Below are 15,117 nucleotides of genomic sequence, written 5' to 3'. Positions count from 1 at the left end.
TGCACCTGAGAGGTGTCCCCAGGTGGGCCCGGGGCCCGCACGTCCCTGGGGAGGACACGGAGCCGCGGGGACATTGTGGAGACGCGGGAGGAAGACCCGGCGAGGCTCCGCAGGCCTCCTGGCACCTCCTGGCGGTGCGCACCAAGCCCGGGGGGCTGTCCCTGTGCCCAGTGCCCTGACTTAGAGCACTGTGGGGACTGCGTGTCCCGGGAGGGGACTTCCAGAGGGCGGTCCCGGAGTCTCCGCAGCGCCGCAAAGACCCCCTGCTCCCATCCCCCGTCCCCGCCCCGCCGGTTCACACAAGCCTGGATCCTCTTCGCCCAAACTGCCGCTTTGCGCGGGGGCGCTGCGGGGGCGCTGCGGGCGCGCCCTGGGCCGTCAGCTCTCACCCCTCCTCCGTCCAATCGCCCAGCCCTCGCGTCCGTCCGGGACTTTGGCTTAGGCTCCTAACTGCGTTTATCCACTTCCATTCCATTTCTGCTTTCTTTGCAAGCCGAAGTTGTGGGGTTTTTTAACCTTTTTATAACTTTATCCCATTCCATTATTTTGGAGCAAATCCCGGACATCATAGTATTTCACAGAATGACACGTTCTTACACCTTTATTTAGGTGAAATTCATTTAGCATCTAATTAACCTTTTTTTTTTTACAGTTTATTTATTTATTTTGAGAGAGAGAACAAGCAGGAGAGGGGCGTGGGGGCACAGAGGATCTGAATCAGGCTCTGCGCTGACAGCAGAGAGCCTGATGTGGGGCTCGAACTCACCAATGGAGAGATCATGACCCGAAGTCCTATGCTTAACAGGCTAAGCCAACCAGGTGCCCCTTTAAGTAACCATTTGAATACACAATTGTCTAATGAGCAATTCAGTGAAATTTAGGACATTCACAGCATTCTGCCACCACCGTTATCTACTTCCAAAACACGTTTATCATCCCCGGAGAACATCTGTTTCCCCTCCTCCTACACTGGCAACCCCCAATCTGCGTTCTGTCTCCGTGGGTTTATCTGTTTTGAGCATTTCATATAATGGAATCACACAGTATTTCTTGTTTTGTGTCTGCCTTCTCTCACTTGGCATGACGTTTCCAAGGCCCATCCAGGTTGAAGCATGTGTCCGTATTTAATTCCTTTTGATGAAAGAATAATATTCCACTGAAAGGTTAATTATCCACGATTTATTCATCCTTTTTTTTTTTTAAGTACTCTCTACGCCCAGCATGGGGCTGGAAATCAACCCCGAGATCAAGAGTCACACAGCCCACCCTCCACGCCTTTTGATGGAGGCTTGGGTGTTTCCGCCTTTCGGCGTTCATAACTAGTGCGTTATGAACATTTGCCTACAAGTATTTGTTTGAACACCTATTGTAAATTCTATGGGGTGTGGGGGCGGGGTTTCTGCCTCCGAAGGGAATTCTGTTTCACTTTTTGAGGAACCACCACACGGTTTCCAAGCAACTGGACCATTGTGCGTTCCACACAGGAGGGTCTGAGAGTGCAGTCCTGCACATCCGCGTCAACGCTGCTGTTTTCTGGGCAGTTCCTGCCGTTCCAGGGGGGGAAATGGATAACTTGTTTGCATAAATGTCTATTCAAGTTTTTGGTCAATTTTAAAATTAGGTTTGCCTTTTTGTTGTTGGGTTTTAACAATTCTCTATATATTCTGAATACTAGGCCCTTGTATTTGCAAGTGTTTTCTCCCATTGCAAGTTGTGTTTTCACTCGGTAATAATGTCCTCTGATGCACAAAAGTCTTTCATTTCAATGAAGATCAGTTTATCTATTTTTTATTTTGTTGCTTCTGGTGTCATTTCTAAGAATCAATTACTAAATCCAAATTTATCTACAGCTTTAGCATAATTCCTATAAAAATCCTAGGTGCAGAAATGGATAAACTGATCCTAATATTCATATGGAAATGCAAGGGAACCAGAGTTGCCAAAATAATCTTGAAAAAGAAAAGCAAGGGGCACCTGGGGGGCTCAGTTCATTGAGCGTCTGACTCCTGATTTCAGCTCAGGTCAGGATCTCACTGTGTGAATTTGAGCTCGTCTTCAGGCTCTGTGCTGGCAGCATGGAGCCTGCTTGGGATTCTCTCTCTCTCTCTCTCTCTCTCTCTCTCTCTCTCTCTCTCTCTCTCTCCCTCCCCCCCTCTCTGCCCCTCACCTGCTCATGGGCTATCTAAATAAATAAATAAGCAAACAAACAAACCTAAAAAAAGAAGCGCCAGTTGGAGGACTCGTACTTCCCAAGTTAAACCCTTACTACAAAGCTATGGTGATCACGAGAGATCACTGTGGGCCCAGCACGTCCGCCCCTCCTCACTGGTGTAAGGGTAGGGGTGCAGGCGTACGGTGTGGAGAGCTAAGAAGTAATATATAAATATGGAAAACAAGTAAATTAATGGATTTTTGATATAATATAATTTAATGGGGGAGGCGTAGTCTTTCAACAAACGGTTCTGGGAAAACTGGATGTCCACATGCACAGGAATGAAGTTAGACACCCCATGTCACATTATATACAAAAACTAACTGAAAATGCATCAAGTACGTAAATGTAAGAACTAAAACCATAAAACTCTTGGAAGAAAACAGGACAGTAAGCATTCGTGGCGTTAGATTTGGCAATGGATTCTTCTAAATGACAAAAATATGAGAAAAAAAAGAAAAAGTAGAATAACTGGACTTCACCAAAATTAAAAACTTCTGTGCGTAAAAGGACACTATCAAGAAAGCGAACAGACACCCCATAGAATGAGAGAAAATATTTGCAAGTCACATATATGATAAGGGGTTTGTATCAAAAAAAAATTCTTGCAGCCGTAACAATATGACAAATGACCAATCTAAAGAATGGAAAAGTATCTGAATAGAAATTTTTTCAGAGAAAATATACAAATGGCTAGTAAGTACATGAAAAAAGACTCAACATCACCGGTCAGGAGGGAAACGCAAATCATACCCCTAGGAAAGCTATGACAAAGGTTGGCAAGGCTGTGGGAAAACCAGAGCCTTCTCACATCTGCTGGGACACAAAAATGGCGCAGCCACCTTGGAAAACCACAGGCAGGGTATCAAAACTTGAACCTAGAGTTATCACAGGATCCAATTATTCCACCTAGAGGTGAAATGAGCACACACGTGTCCACATGGAAACCTGCACGTAAATGTTCACTGCGTTATTCGTGATGGCTGAGGCTGCAAACAGCCCAATGTCTATCAGCTGACGAGTGAATACATGGCACATGGGACACCCGTACATGGAGGATAGTCCTGCAGGACATGGAAGGAGCGGCGGAGATGCTCCATGTGTTACAACACGGGTGAGCCTCGGAAACACTGCGCTGAGTGAAAGAAGTTAGTCTCCAGAGGCCACCTGTCGTGCCTTCCATTTATATGAAATGTCCCAAACAGGCGGATCCATAGAGAGAAAGCAAATGAGTGGTGCCAGGGGCTGGGCGGAGGGAGCTGGGGGTGAGGGCCATGGGGTCCTGCCTGCGTGCTGCGCTGGGATGGGCCACTGCTCCCTGTCGCCTGTAGCCTGCGGGAGACAGAGACCCTGGCCCTGGGCCTGCAGGTGCTGGTTAGTCTGTCTGTCACGGTTACAGGAGCACAGGGTACATGGCTTTCCACTGGCCAGCAGCTGGTCACCACACGTATCTGAGACAGTGACCAGCCTGACCCCCACGAGCAGGAGGGGCACACATCCTTACTCAACATCTGGCACACGGACCGGCTAACAGAAGGGCCAAAGGGAGCTTCAGCCAGAGGCGATGAAACCTTGCAACGAGGTGGGGTTAAGTATCAGAGTATTTTAAAATCTGGGTTGTATCGTGAGTCAGGTAGGTGAGCTGGGAGAGAGCCGCTCCTCCGGGAGCTCACGCGGCTGGAAGGCCCGGGCTCAGAGCCGAGCCCAGGCGTGGGGGCCCGAGCAAGAGGACAGTCGTGCGTGCAGGCTGGTGGGGAGTCTGGGGCCCAGGGTTGGAGGAAGAGAAGCCGAGAAGTGATGGACAGTTGAAGAAAATGATCTGATTTGAGCCAAGACTTGCGTCAGCAGGGGGGTATGACTTGGGTCCCAGGCAGGGTGACTTTTTAAGAAGGTACCTGGGCAGTGGGGGTGAGACGCCTGGATTGCAGGGATGAAGAGAGACGGGCAGCGTCGGCACCTTCCTCTTTCCTCTTCCTTGCAGGCAGCGCTCCGCCCTGGTAGCCGAGGGCAGGCGTCCGTCCCCTGAATATGTGCGTGTGTTTTCCTTCCGTTTTCTCGGAAGAAGAGGTGTGCTCTAGAATCTCAAGTTTCTCCCAGAATCTATCGATTCCTTGAGATGAGATTTCTGGCCTGCGTTGTTAGGAGTCTGCGTCAAGCTGCAAGGAGAGCTCGAGGGCCCCTGGGCAGGTTCCAGTTACGGGAAGATACATAGTCTCTCACATTTAGTGTGGAGTCTGTTGGATTGGTACCGTGAAGTTTGTACAGGTGTCCGCAAGCCTGCTGGGCAGAAAATTAAGAAGCCAAGTGGGAGTGCCTGGCTTGCTCAGGCGGTAGAACATGTGACTCTTGATCCTGAAGTTGTGAGTTCAAGCCCCACACTGGGCACAGAACTTACTTAAAAAAAAAGAGGGGCGCCTGGGTGAATCAATTGGTTGAGCATCTGACTTTGGCTGAGGTCTTGATCTCTCAGTTTGTGAGTTCGAGCCCCACATCGGGCTCTGTGCTGACAGCTCAGAGCCTGACTCCTGCTTCAGATTCTGTGTCTCCCTCTCTCTCTGTCCCTCCACTGCTCATGCTCTGTCTCTCTCTCTCTCTCTCAAAAATAAACAATAAAAAATTAATAAATAAACGTAACTTGATAAATGACATCTTAGCCATTTATAAGTGTCTAGTTCAGGGGCACCAAGCACCCCACCCTGCCCCGCTGCGGCCACCGTCCACCTCCAGCACCTTCTCGTCTCCCAGACTGGCGCCCTGTCCCCCTCCACGCTGACCGCGCCCGGCCCCGCGCTCACCATCCACCTCTGTTTCTACAACTCTGTCTGCCCCAAGGCCTTCCTAGGAGTGGGGTCCTGCGTGTCTGTCATTCTGGGACTGACTTATTTCACTCAGCATCATGTCCAGGCTGTAAAAGTGTCAGAATTTCCTTCTGTTTTAAGATGAATGACATTTTATTGTACGGATGGACCTCATTTTGTTTATCCCTCACCCTGGACACCTGGGCTGTGCCCACCCGTTGGCTGCTGTGTTGCTGCGTGGATGGCGCGGACCGGAGCTGCTCCGTGCGGACTGTGGGTCCCGTGGGGCAGGCCTGCTTGATCGGGCACATCAGGCCCAGTTCATAAAAGGGCCCATGAGAAGTCTGAGACCACATAGTTTTTGTTTGAAATTCTTAAATATTCAAATTGTGATTTATTTTTTTAATGTTTTATTTTTGATAGAGAGAGAGACAGAGCATGAACAGGGGAGGGTCAGAGAGAGGCGGAGACACAGAACCGGAAGCAGGCTCCAGGCTCTGAGCTGTCAGCACAGAGCCCAACGTGGGGCTCAAACCCACGAACGTGAGATCTGACCTGAGCCGAAATCGGAGGCTTAACCAACTGAGCCACTCAGGCGCCCCTCAAATTGTGATTTAAATTTAGCTTTTATATGGTTACATTACTCATTCTTTACATCTGATATGATATGGAAGCAAGACTTTCAGGATTGATACGGTGGCTGTGGGTCTGTCCAGTTATCTTTGAGAATGCTTGTCCGACTCCACTGTCTAGTGTCGTTCCTCCAGAATATGTGCTTGGGGCATCTGAGAGCCTCAGCCAGCAGTGACGGGACAGACACGGGTCCCCCAGGGGTGCCTGGGTGGTTCAGTCGGTTGAGTGTCTGACTTTGGCTCAGGTCATGATCTTGTGGTTCGTGACTTTGAGCCCTGTGTCAGGCTCTCTGCTGTCAGCGCGGAGCCTGGAGCCTCAGAGTCTCCCCCTCTCTCTGCCCCTCCCTGCTTCCCTCTCGATCTGTCTGTCTCAAAAACAAATTTTTATATATATAAAAAAAAGAGTTCCTACAGCCCTTCCACCGTCCCTTGGGTGCTGGCTCATGGAGCTTACAGATCAGGAGAATAGTGGTCAGTAGAATGGGACCCAGGGGGAAGTGTCCACACCCCAGGAGAGGGGCCCCGGAAGGGACAGCCCCCCCCCCCCATCTGGACCTCCAGCCTCCCAGGCGTGAGGAACAAATGTGTGTGGTTTAACCCATGCTGCTCGAGGTGTTTGTTGTGCAGCGTTGTGGACGGTACGATGTCCCACGTGATTGCTTAGGGGCATATTTGGCCTCACAGGCTGGCCTGAGTCAGGGATGCTGCAGCTGCTGGCCCAGCGCTGGTCCCCGAGGGCCAGCTGAGAGATTGCAGTTGGCTTCCGGATTGGCTGCTGTGGCCTGGGGACCCAGTTCCACTTTTTTTAAAATGTTTTTTATTTATTTTTGAGAGAGAGAGACAGTGTGAGCAGGGGAGGGGCAGAGAGAGAGGGACACACAGAATCCAAAGACAGGCTTCAGGCTCTGAGCTAGCTGGCAGCACAGAGCCTGACGTGGGGCTCAGACCCACAAACCACGAGATCATGACCTGAGCTGACGCTGGATGCTCAACCGACTGAGCCCCCAGGCGCCCCAGAGTCTCACTTTCAAAGACGGTCTGGCCATTGTCTGTTTGTATGTTCACTAGACGTGGGTCTTGGATTGCATCATGGAGCTACTCGGCCACCTCCTGAGAGCTGTTTCTGAATATTCCTGAAAGTTCAGTGACCTCCGGGGCCTGGGGGTCCGGGAGGTGTTGGTGGGAGCCGCCAGGCAGGCGGCCTCAGTGGCCCCCCGAACCACAGAGGCCACCCCGGAAGTCCTTGCTCGCACTGCCCCCTCCCCCCACCGTGCTGGGCCACGTGCCGGGAGCCCACGGCTCACATTTCACACGCAGCACAGGTGTGTCCTGACTTTGCCAGCTGATTCTTTTGAGGGGAAATTACCTCAACGCCACTAGCACACACTTGCTGAAATAGACTTCGAAGCGCTTTCCTAAAAGTCCAAAGTGAAAGAGCACGGGCGCTGTTTGTGCCGTGCCCGGCGGCTTCCCCTCTGCTCTTCTCTTCCGTGTCCTTGTCATTCTTCGGTGGCTGCAGATCAGAGTAGGGCTCTGAGTTCATGCTAGTGCCTCTCCTTTGAAACCAATTAGCAAAACTTTTGAACAAAATGGTCTAGCAATGCTTTTGTGACTTATGAGATATCTTAAATTTATTGCAGATAAATTTAAGTATAAAATTACAGAAAACTCAGGTGATGTGTGCTGTGATTTTCGGGACAAGTGATCCCAGTAAAGAACAAAGGGGCGAGATGAGCATGTCTTCACTGGAATTGTCTGGAAACCAGAGGTTCAGGGGACACGAGATGGGACAGCGGGAACCCACCGCTGACATCACAGATGGGGCAGCGAGGTCCCAGAAAGGCTCAGCTGTCTCCCCAAGGACCTGCAGCACCCGAGATGGAAACGGAAGGTAGGTCCGAGTCTGAGACTTGTGGGCCCCGGGCTGGGAGCGGGCAGTCCTGAGCGGAGCACAGCCACGGGAGCAGGAAGACAGACTGGAGGAGGGCTCTACGACAGGACTCCAGCTTGTCCTGTGGGATGATGGAATGTTCTAGAACCAGGTAGAATTGGTGGTTGCGCACTGTTAAGAACGCACTAAATGCCTCTGAATTGTTTTCCTTAAAAATGGTTGTGGGGGCGCCTGGGTGGCTCAGTTGGTTAAGTGTCCAGCCTCAGCTCGGGTGCTGTGGCTCAGACCCTGATCTCGAGGTTTGTGAGTTAGAGATCCCCGTCAGACTCTGTGCTGATGGTGTGGACCTGCTTGGGATTCTCTCTCTCCCTCTCGCCCTCACCCTCTCTCTGGGGTGGGGGGGGGGATAGGGAGAGAGAGAACAGAACCACCTAGGTACTCCATCACTCCGATTTAAAAGATAAAAGAGAGGCGTCTGGATGGCTCAGTCGGTTAAGCGTCTGACTCCTGATTTCTGCTCAGGTCATGAGCTTGTGGTTTGGGGGTTCGCACTCCGCAACAGGCTCTGTGCTGCTGATGCGGAGGCTGTTTGGGATTTTCTCTCTCTCTCTGTCCCTCCCCCCCTCACTCTCTCAAAATAAATAAATATTTTTTAAAAAGGATAAAAGAACTGGGGCAAAATTGGAGGCCAAACCATCAGCTTTATGAACAGCCATGCAATGAGCCAAACACCCCGCACGTGGCCAGGGGCAGCTCAGGCTCGGATCTGAGGCCGACTCGGGACTCCCGGTGACCCTCCCCTTCCAGGGTGGGAGACGCACCGTGCCTGGGGGCTGCGGCGCCTGCCCCCCAACCGCAGGGTGTGGGCTCCCGACTCCACTGCCTGCCTCGGGGGAGACAGGAGCTGGACTCACAGGAGGGTCACATACCCCAGGGGCGCTCCCTGACGTCAAGCAGAGAGGCTCCTGTTCAACTCAGAGAGGCCATGATCCTTCCCTGGGGAGAGGGGGGTTGAAAATTCATTTTCCACTCGGCGATAAAAAGAGATTTGTTATCAAGCCAGGAAGACACGTAGAGGCCTCTGCCGTGGGCCTCAGTGGGTGAAGGAACCCAGTCTGGGAAGGCTGCGTCTTGTGTGGTTCCGACTCTAGGGCACTGGGGAGAAGGCACAGCTAGGAGACTGAAGATGGTCCGCGGTTGCCGGGGTTCATGGGCAAGGCTGAGCAGGTGCAGCGCAGGGATTTAGGACAGTGAAAATACTGTGTGCTAACGTAGTGGCATTTGTCCAACCCACGGAGCGGTCTGCGCCAGTGGTGAACCCGGGAACCCGGAATGTAATAATGTCAGCTGACCGACTGTAGCCAGTGTCCGAGTTAATAACGGAAACAGCGTGGGAAGGGGCTGTATGGGAACTCTGTACTTTCTGCACTACTTTCCTGTAACCCTAAAAATGCTCCAGAAAATAACGTGTTAATTTTTAAAAATCTGTTTTGCAAGAGAAAGCCTGGGAAGGGGGAAGGAAGCTGGCACCCACGCAGGTGCTGGGGGGGCGGGGACGGCCATCTGGGCACGCACAGACCCGGGCCCTGCTGCTCCCTGCTATGCGCGTCCGCGGCCCGGAGGCACGAGAGCCCGTGGTTGGTATAAGGTAAGCACCTCCCCCTCCCCCGAAGCTGAGGCGGGGCCCCACTCCCAGTGCTCCCGGGGGCCCCCCACGAATCCTGGCTGGGCTCCCTGGAAAGGAAGGTACCCCGACGCTTGGGCCCCCAGGAGGGCTGACGCTGGCTCCCGCAGCCCGCAGGGTCCCTGACCATGACGGTCACAGGCCGGGCAGCCAGGTGCCCGATGGCACCACCCTGTCCTCAGTACGTTCTGTTTCACTTTGGAAACTATACCTGTTTTTCATGAGCTGCTGCATGCTAACATGGGATGGGGTTCCTATTTTTAGGTAAGTTTACACGCGGACGTAAAGCTCTGAGTTAGTGCCCGTGGTAGGAAGGACCCGCATCAACACCAGCTCTGGGGCCTCAGTAATGGGTTGAGTTTGCGAAGGAGTGTTGCAACCAGAAGCTTGATAACTCGGATCAAGGCCTCCAGAGCAGGTGGCCTTGGTGGGCCGGGCGAGGCCGTGGGCGAGGCCGGGTTCCGTGACCCCGGCCTCCCGCCGAGCCTGTGAGAGCCACGAGGGAGTCCGAGGCCCTCTTCCCTCCCTGCTCCGCTGCTCCTTCCTTGTCCTCCGTGCCTCGGTTTACCCCCGTCCGCGTGGCCCGCAACACAACCGACCACGTTAGTTCTCCTCCCCTCCCTTTCCGCTGGCTCCCCGGGCCATCGGCCCCACCAGGTCTGGAACATTCTGGGAACCTTTTTTTTTTTTTTAATTTTTAAATGATTTTTTATTTATTTTTGAGAGACAGAGAGAGACAGTGTGAGCAAGGGAGGGTCAGAGAGAGGGGGAGACACAGAATGTGAAGCTGCTCCAGGCTCCGAGCTGTCAGCACAGAGCCCGATGCGGGGCTTGAACCCACGAACTTCGAGATCATGACCTGAGCCGAAGCCGGACGCTCAACAGACTGAGCCCCCCAGGCGCCCGCATTCTGGGAACCATGAAGGGAAGCAGAATGAAGGGGAGGGTGTTCCTAAGTCGAGAAGCCCTACTGGGCGCTGGGTCTGCAGGGACGGGCGCGGCTTGTGAGGGTCACCTGGAGCGCGGAGCCCCTTCCCCCGCAGCCTGGGACCGCAGAGGTTCTGCACCACGCACACCGGCTTCCTCCACCGCAGGCCTGGCACGAGGGGTCCCCATGGGGGGCTGGCGCTGGGGGCGGGGAGGGCGGGAAGGCACCGCTACCCAGAATTACCTGCCGAGGGGCAGGGGGCTGGCGGAGAGAACGGGTTTCTCTCCCATGTTGGGGGGGCAGGTGGAGGGAACGGGGTCTCTCTCCCGTGCCAGGAGGGGCACGGGGGGCAGGGGTCTCTCTCCGAGCCGGGGGGCAGGCTCGCAGTTGAGAGAACCGGGTCCCTTGCCGGCAGTGGAACAACCACGCCTGCTCCCAGCACTCGGAATGCCGGAGTGGCTGCTGTGTCACCAGCAGCTACGACGACTCCGACCAGATGACGCAGGCCCAGGCCCGTCTTCCTGCAGTGTAGGCCTGGGCGCAAGGGGAGCCGGAAGCCGAGCCATGGGGGGGGGGGGTTGAGTGCCGGCTTAGGTTCTGTGTCCCCAGCCCAATGGGAGCCACTGCACCAACCACGAGGACTGGCCCAGCGAGTGGTCAGCGCCACCTGCACCGCCCAGAGCGGGATCCTGGCTCGGCGAGACCCCGCCGCCGGGGGTGGAGGCGCCGCGCGGAGCCCGGAGGCCTGGACGGCGGAGGTCCCGCACCGAGGGGATGGGATCCTCCAGACCCGCCCCGTCCGTCGGGACACGGGCCTCCACGTCCACTTCTTTGAGCAGCGGGGGGGGGAGGTGGCCTCCGAAAAGGAACTAGGTCCCAGGCAGGTCCACCGGGGCGTCAGCAGGGAACAGGTGCCGCCGCCTGGGAGAGAGCCCGCTGGGCAGAACGCTGCGGTTCCCAGCGTGGGGGTCGGGGGCTCGGAGCCGGAAGCCTGAGGGAGGGCCTCACCAGAGCCTCTCTTTCCTTGTGACAGCTGAAGGGCACCTGGAAGTGTGGTTGTGGTGCGGCCCGAGGTCAGCCTCCCAGGGCACAGGACACACACAGGGCCCTGGAGACAGTGGAGGGCACGCGGGAAGTGGGCAGACGAAGGGGGGGGGCGCTGGGGACAGAGGGAGGGGCTGGAAGAAGGGGCTTCAGAGATGAGGGGGTGAGAGGTGGGGAGGGGGCAACTGGAGATGGGCTTTGGGGGGAGCAATGATGTGTAGGTGCTTAAGTGCAGGTCTGATGCTGGAATCCATAACTTCTTTCTGATTAGAAAGGGGTCTCTGCTCTCACGGTTAAGAACCACATTTTTGAGCACATGCTGTTATGCCGAGATGGTGGATTCCCCCAAAGACCACCGGGAATCCGAGTCACGAATGCAAAAGCAAAGGGTGTTTATTCAGGCCTAAGCCCGGCCTCCTGGACTTCACGGGACCGGTGGATCTGTGCTGAGAGCAGGGCTTTTATTACGGTGGGGGAGGGATGGGGTGAGGGGTAGGGATTACGGGATGATTGGGTGCCACGTAGGCAGAGGTTGGCTGGCGCAGGGTGATTGGCTAATTTAAAACTAAGCGGGCTCCCTAAAACAGCGGGAACCGGGCATTTAATGATTGGCCCGGGCTGGGGGTGGGACCTGCTTGGGCAACACATGCGTTGTTTTCCCTTCCCTGCTGCTGAGTCTCACCTGGGGAAACAGAAACTTAGGCCTTCTAGCTTCTGAGGCTTATTTGAAGCCTGTCATGGAGTCAGTTTGGTCCTTCAGTGCCACCTCTTTTGAGCTGGGGTACCACCAGCTGGCCTTCCTCGGAATGGGTGTCCAGTCAGAGATCGAGTCTTGCCTGGAAGGGAAAGGGCCGGAGCGGGAGCATTTAAAATGCGACAGGCCCTCCCCACACACAAGTGCATCTTGTCCTCACAAGTAGAAAGAATCTGTCGATGTCCCAAACTGAAAAGGCTCCCCTAAGCCTTGCTGCCAGATGTGAGACACACGCACGGGAACAGAGCGGAGCTGAGGACTCCCTGGGAGAGTGCCCGCTTCCCCGGGTCACTCCTGGTCCTCCCCGGGGCGCCAGGCCCTGCGGCTGCGCTTGGGGCAGACACGCTGCCTAACTGAGAACCTGTTCCCACCAGCGGCTTCTCGGCGCTCCCAAAGTGCAGGGCCTTGGCGACTCTCCTGCAGAACTGGCTTCTGAGGCTCCCGTTACCCATGCCTGCTGGCACTGGGCTTCGTTTCTGGGCCCCGTTAAAACTAATTTCATTCCGGGGTGCCTGGGTGGCTCAGTCGGTTAAGCCTCCGATTTGGCTCAGGTCAGATCTCACGTTTGTGGGTTCAAGCCCCGCGTCAGGCTCTGTGCTGACAGCTAGCTCAGAGCCTGGGGCCTGCTTCCGGTTCTGTGTCTCCTTCTCTCTCTGCCCCTCCCCCTCTCAGGCTCTGTCTCTCTCTGTATCAAAAATAAATAAAACACTGAAAAAATTTTTAAAACTACTTTCCTTCCTTCCTCCCCGTCGCCTCCCTCCTTCTCCCCTCCCCCTTCTCCCCCTCCTCCTCCACTTCCTCCCTCTTCTTCTCTTTCTTCTCTTCCCTCCCTCTCCCCACTCCTCCTTAGCCTGCACTAAGATGATCTTTTAGAGAAAGTTAGAAGCCATCGCTCCTATCCTAATAATGAGAATACGGAAGGTAAGCCGTAAAGTACAGTGGAAAAAAAAAAAGAATGGATGCAAATGTAAAACGTAACATATAAAGCATTTAGAAGAAAAATAGGATATTTTCTTGACTTTGGAATCAACAAAGAGTTCTTACATATGACCAAAAATCACTCTTAAGAGAAAAAGTAGATAAGCCACTGAAATTAAGAACTTTTATTCTACCACATGTACTATTTTTAATAATTTTATCTTATTAAAACTTGCAGAAAACACATGCTCTTTAAAGAAATGTTTATCTATTTATTTTTGAGAGGGGGAAGAAGAGAGGGAGAGAGAGAAGCCCAAGCAGGCTCAAGACGGTCAGTGCAGAGCCTGATGTGGGGCTCAGACTCATGCCACAAAATCATGACCTGGACAGAAATCAAGAGTCCGACTCCTAATGGACTGAGCCACACAGGTGCTCCTACTTTTTCTTTCATTATTTTATGTTTTCTATATTATATTTTTTATTATGTTAATATTATATTTTATACTTTCTATTATTTTATTATATTATTGTAATCTCTATGCCCAACATGGGGCTCAAACTCAAGACCCTTAGATCGAGGGGTGTGTGCCCCACTGACTAAGCCGGCCAGGCGCCCCTAGGATAGAAACTGTTAAAGGATTGAGGATATCTAACAAAGGGCTTCTATCCAGAATATATAAAACACTCTTGGAAGCTAACAGTTACTAAACAACCCAGTTAAAAAGCAGGCGAAAGACTTGCACAGACATTTGACCAGAGAGATCCTCAGGCAGCGGAGAAGTGCCTACAATGTGTCAGCCGTCAGGGAGATGCACGTCAGGACAGACGGTGGTGACAGTCCTGACTGTCCCACTGCTCGTGCCAGATTCACAGGAAGACCTCATTCCTGACTGAAGTCACTGTTTTCCACACCTGTCATTCTAGAAGCCGAACATAGCTCCTAAATTATATCATCCAAACGATAAGTTCCTTTTTCTCGAAGGTCTGGAAGAGATTTCTCTGAGCACCAGAGGTAGGCTTGCATTTGGAGGCCCGTGTGCAAAAAAAATAGGTAACATGTAAATGCCATTTATGACAAGGTGTACCCAGAGCCTGGCTGAGAACAAGTGGGCTGCTTGGCCGAGGGGAGCCTGGGCCTGAAACAGGGAAACGTAGGTAGAGACCGGGCCTCAGGGCAGCATCCCCCCAGGGACCACCGCAAGGAGGTCTGGCAGCCACTTTGGCGCCAAGTGCAGCTGGAAGCCCACAGACAGTGAGCCAACTGCGCATGTGCAGGTGGTGCAGACCCCGGGCGACTGAGCAGGTGCGGCAGGTCCGGCGAGACCTGGGCCTCAAAGGCATGGCTGACTGCAGAACCTGGGCCTGAGAGCTGCTCCCAGAGGTACTCGGCATCTGCTCAATCCAAGCAGGATCCCACAGGACTGCGCATGTCGACCTGAAGCAAGAGCCGGAGCAGTCTGCGTGCTTGGGCCAAGGTCGAGGGGGACGGTTGGGCTGCCCTTCAGAGGGACCCAGGAGGCTCCCTTACTGAAGAGGCCGGGGGCCCTACTGGGCAGGGGGTCTACCTGGGGACTGACTGGCGCCAGGTTCAATGTGCCGTCTCAGAAAGACGGTCCCAGCGTGGGCCATTCAGGAGTGTTGCGGTGGACCGGGATCTCCACAGGACGGGGTGCCCCCGGGTCCAAGATGTGCTGGCAAGGGGCGGACGGCGCATGTGCAGGTTGCGCAGGTGCAGCAGCCTGGGACCCAGAATGCGGCGGCTGTAGGAAGGGGCCCGGTCACAGCAGGAGGCTGCATGGGGCCCGGGATCGGCCCTGTCCAGAGACTTAATTCACACCTGGGCGCATGTACCCCTCCCCACCTCGCCCAAGGCCAATCTAGAAGCAAGTGCACTACTTTTCCAGCACCACGCGGGGCCGGTGAGCTGCTGAATCTTAGTGAATCATCCTACAAAGACCCAGGGAGGGGAGCCTTGATGGCTGGAGAGGCAAGGGGCTCCATCGGGAGGACAGGCTGGAGGGGACTGACTGCCGCCAGCTTGGAGGGATTCTCGGGGTTGGGATCTCTCCGCCTTGAAGCCTGTCCAGGTGGCTCTGGTGTGGACGAGCTCCACAGGCAGAGACCCGGCTCCATACCCAGGGGGTGCCTGGTGCGCACGCGCGAGCCCGCAGGTGCCTGCCATGAGCAAACGAGCAGAGAGGCCCGAGGCCGCTGCCTGGTCCCCGGGCCTCCGCCCCGCAGCTGGGCCCATTTCAC

At 54.3% G+C, this 15,117-nt stretch overlaps 2 protein-coding genes across 2 annotated transcripts in view; one reads left to right on the top strand and one right to left on the bottom strand.

The window, feature by feature from the left end:
• The window catches only part of P2RX2 (purinergic receptor P2X 2), an 8,430-nt gene extending 3,109 nt beyond the window's left edge, over nt 1-5,321 (bottom strand). The window contains exons 1-2 of the mRNA XM_029921642.1: nt 5,202-5,321; nt 3,145-3,226 (exon numbers count right to left, since the gene is read on the bottom strand). Coding sequence (XP_029777502.1) covers nt 3,145-3,226; nt 5,202-5,321 — 202 coding nt within the window. The remainder of the gene's footprint in view (nt 1-3,144; nt 3,227-5,201) is intronic.
• A 2,199-nt stretch (nt 5,322-7,520) lies between these two features.
• Nucleotides 7,521-15,117, top strand: part of LOC115277519 — a 43,094-nt gene continuing 35,497 nt past the window's right edge. Inside the window, 5 exon segments of the mRNA XM_029921641.1 lie at nt 7,521-7,533; nt 8,341-8,393; nt 9,207-9,398; nt 10,561-10,656; nt 10,826-11,056. Of these exon segments, the coding sequence (XP_029777501.1) occupies nt 7,521-7,533; nt 8,341-8,393; nt 9,207-9,398; nt 10,561-10,656; nt 10,826-11,056 (585 nt within the window).

This window comes from Suricata suricatta, chromosome 14 (assembly GCF_006229205.1).
Source record: "Suricata suricatta isolate VVHF042 chromosome 14, meerkat_22Aug2017_6uvM2_HiC, whole genome shotgun sequence".
Taxonomy (NCBI): Eukaryota; Metazoa; Chordata; class Mammalia; order Carnivora; family Herpestidae; genus Suricata; species Suricata suricatta.
The sequence above is the reverse complement of the archived record's forward strand: the minus strand, read 5'-3'. Positions and strand labels throughout refer to the sequence as shown.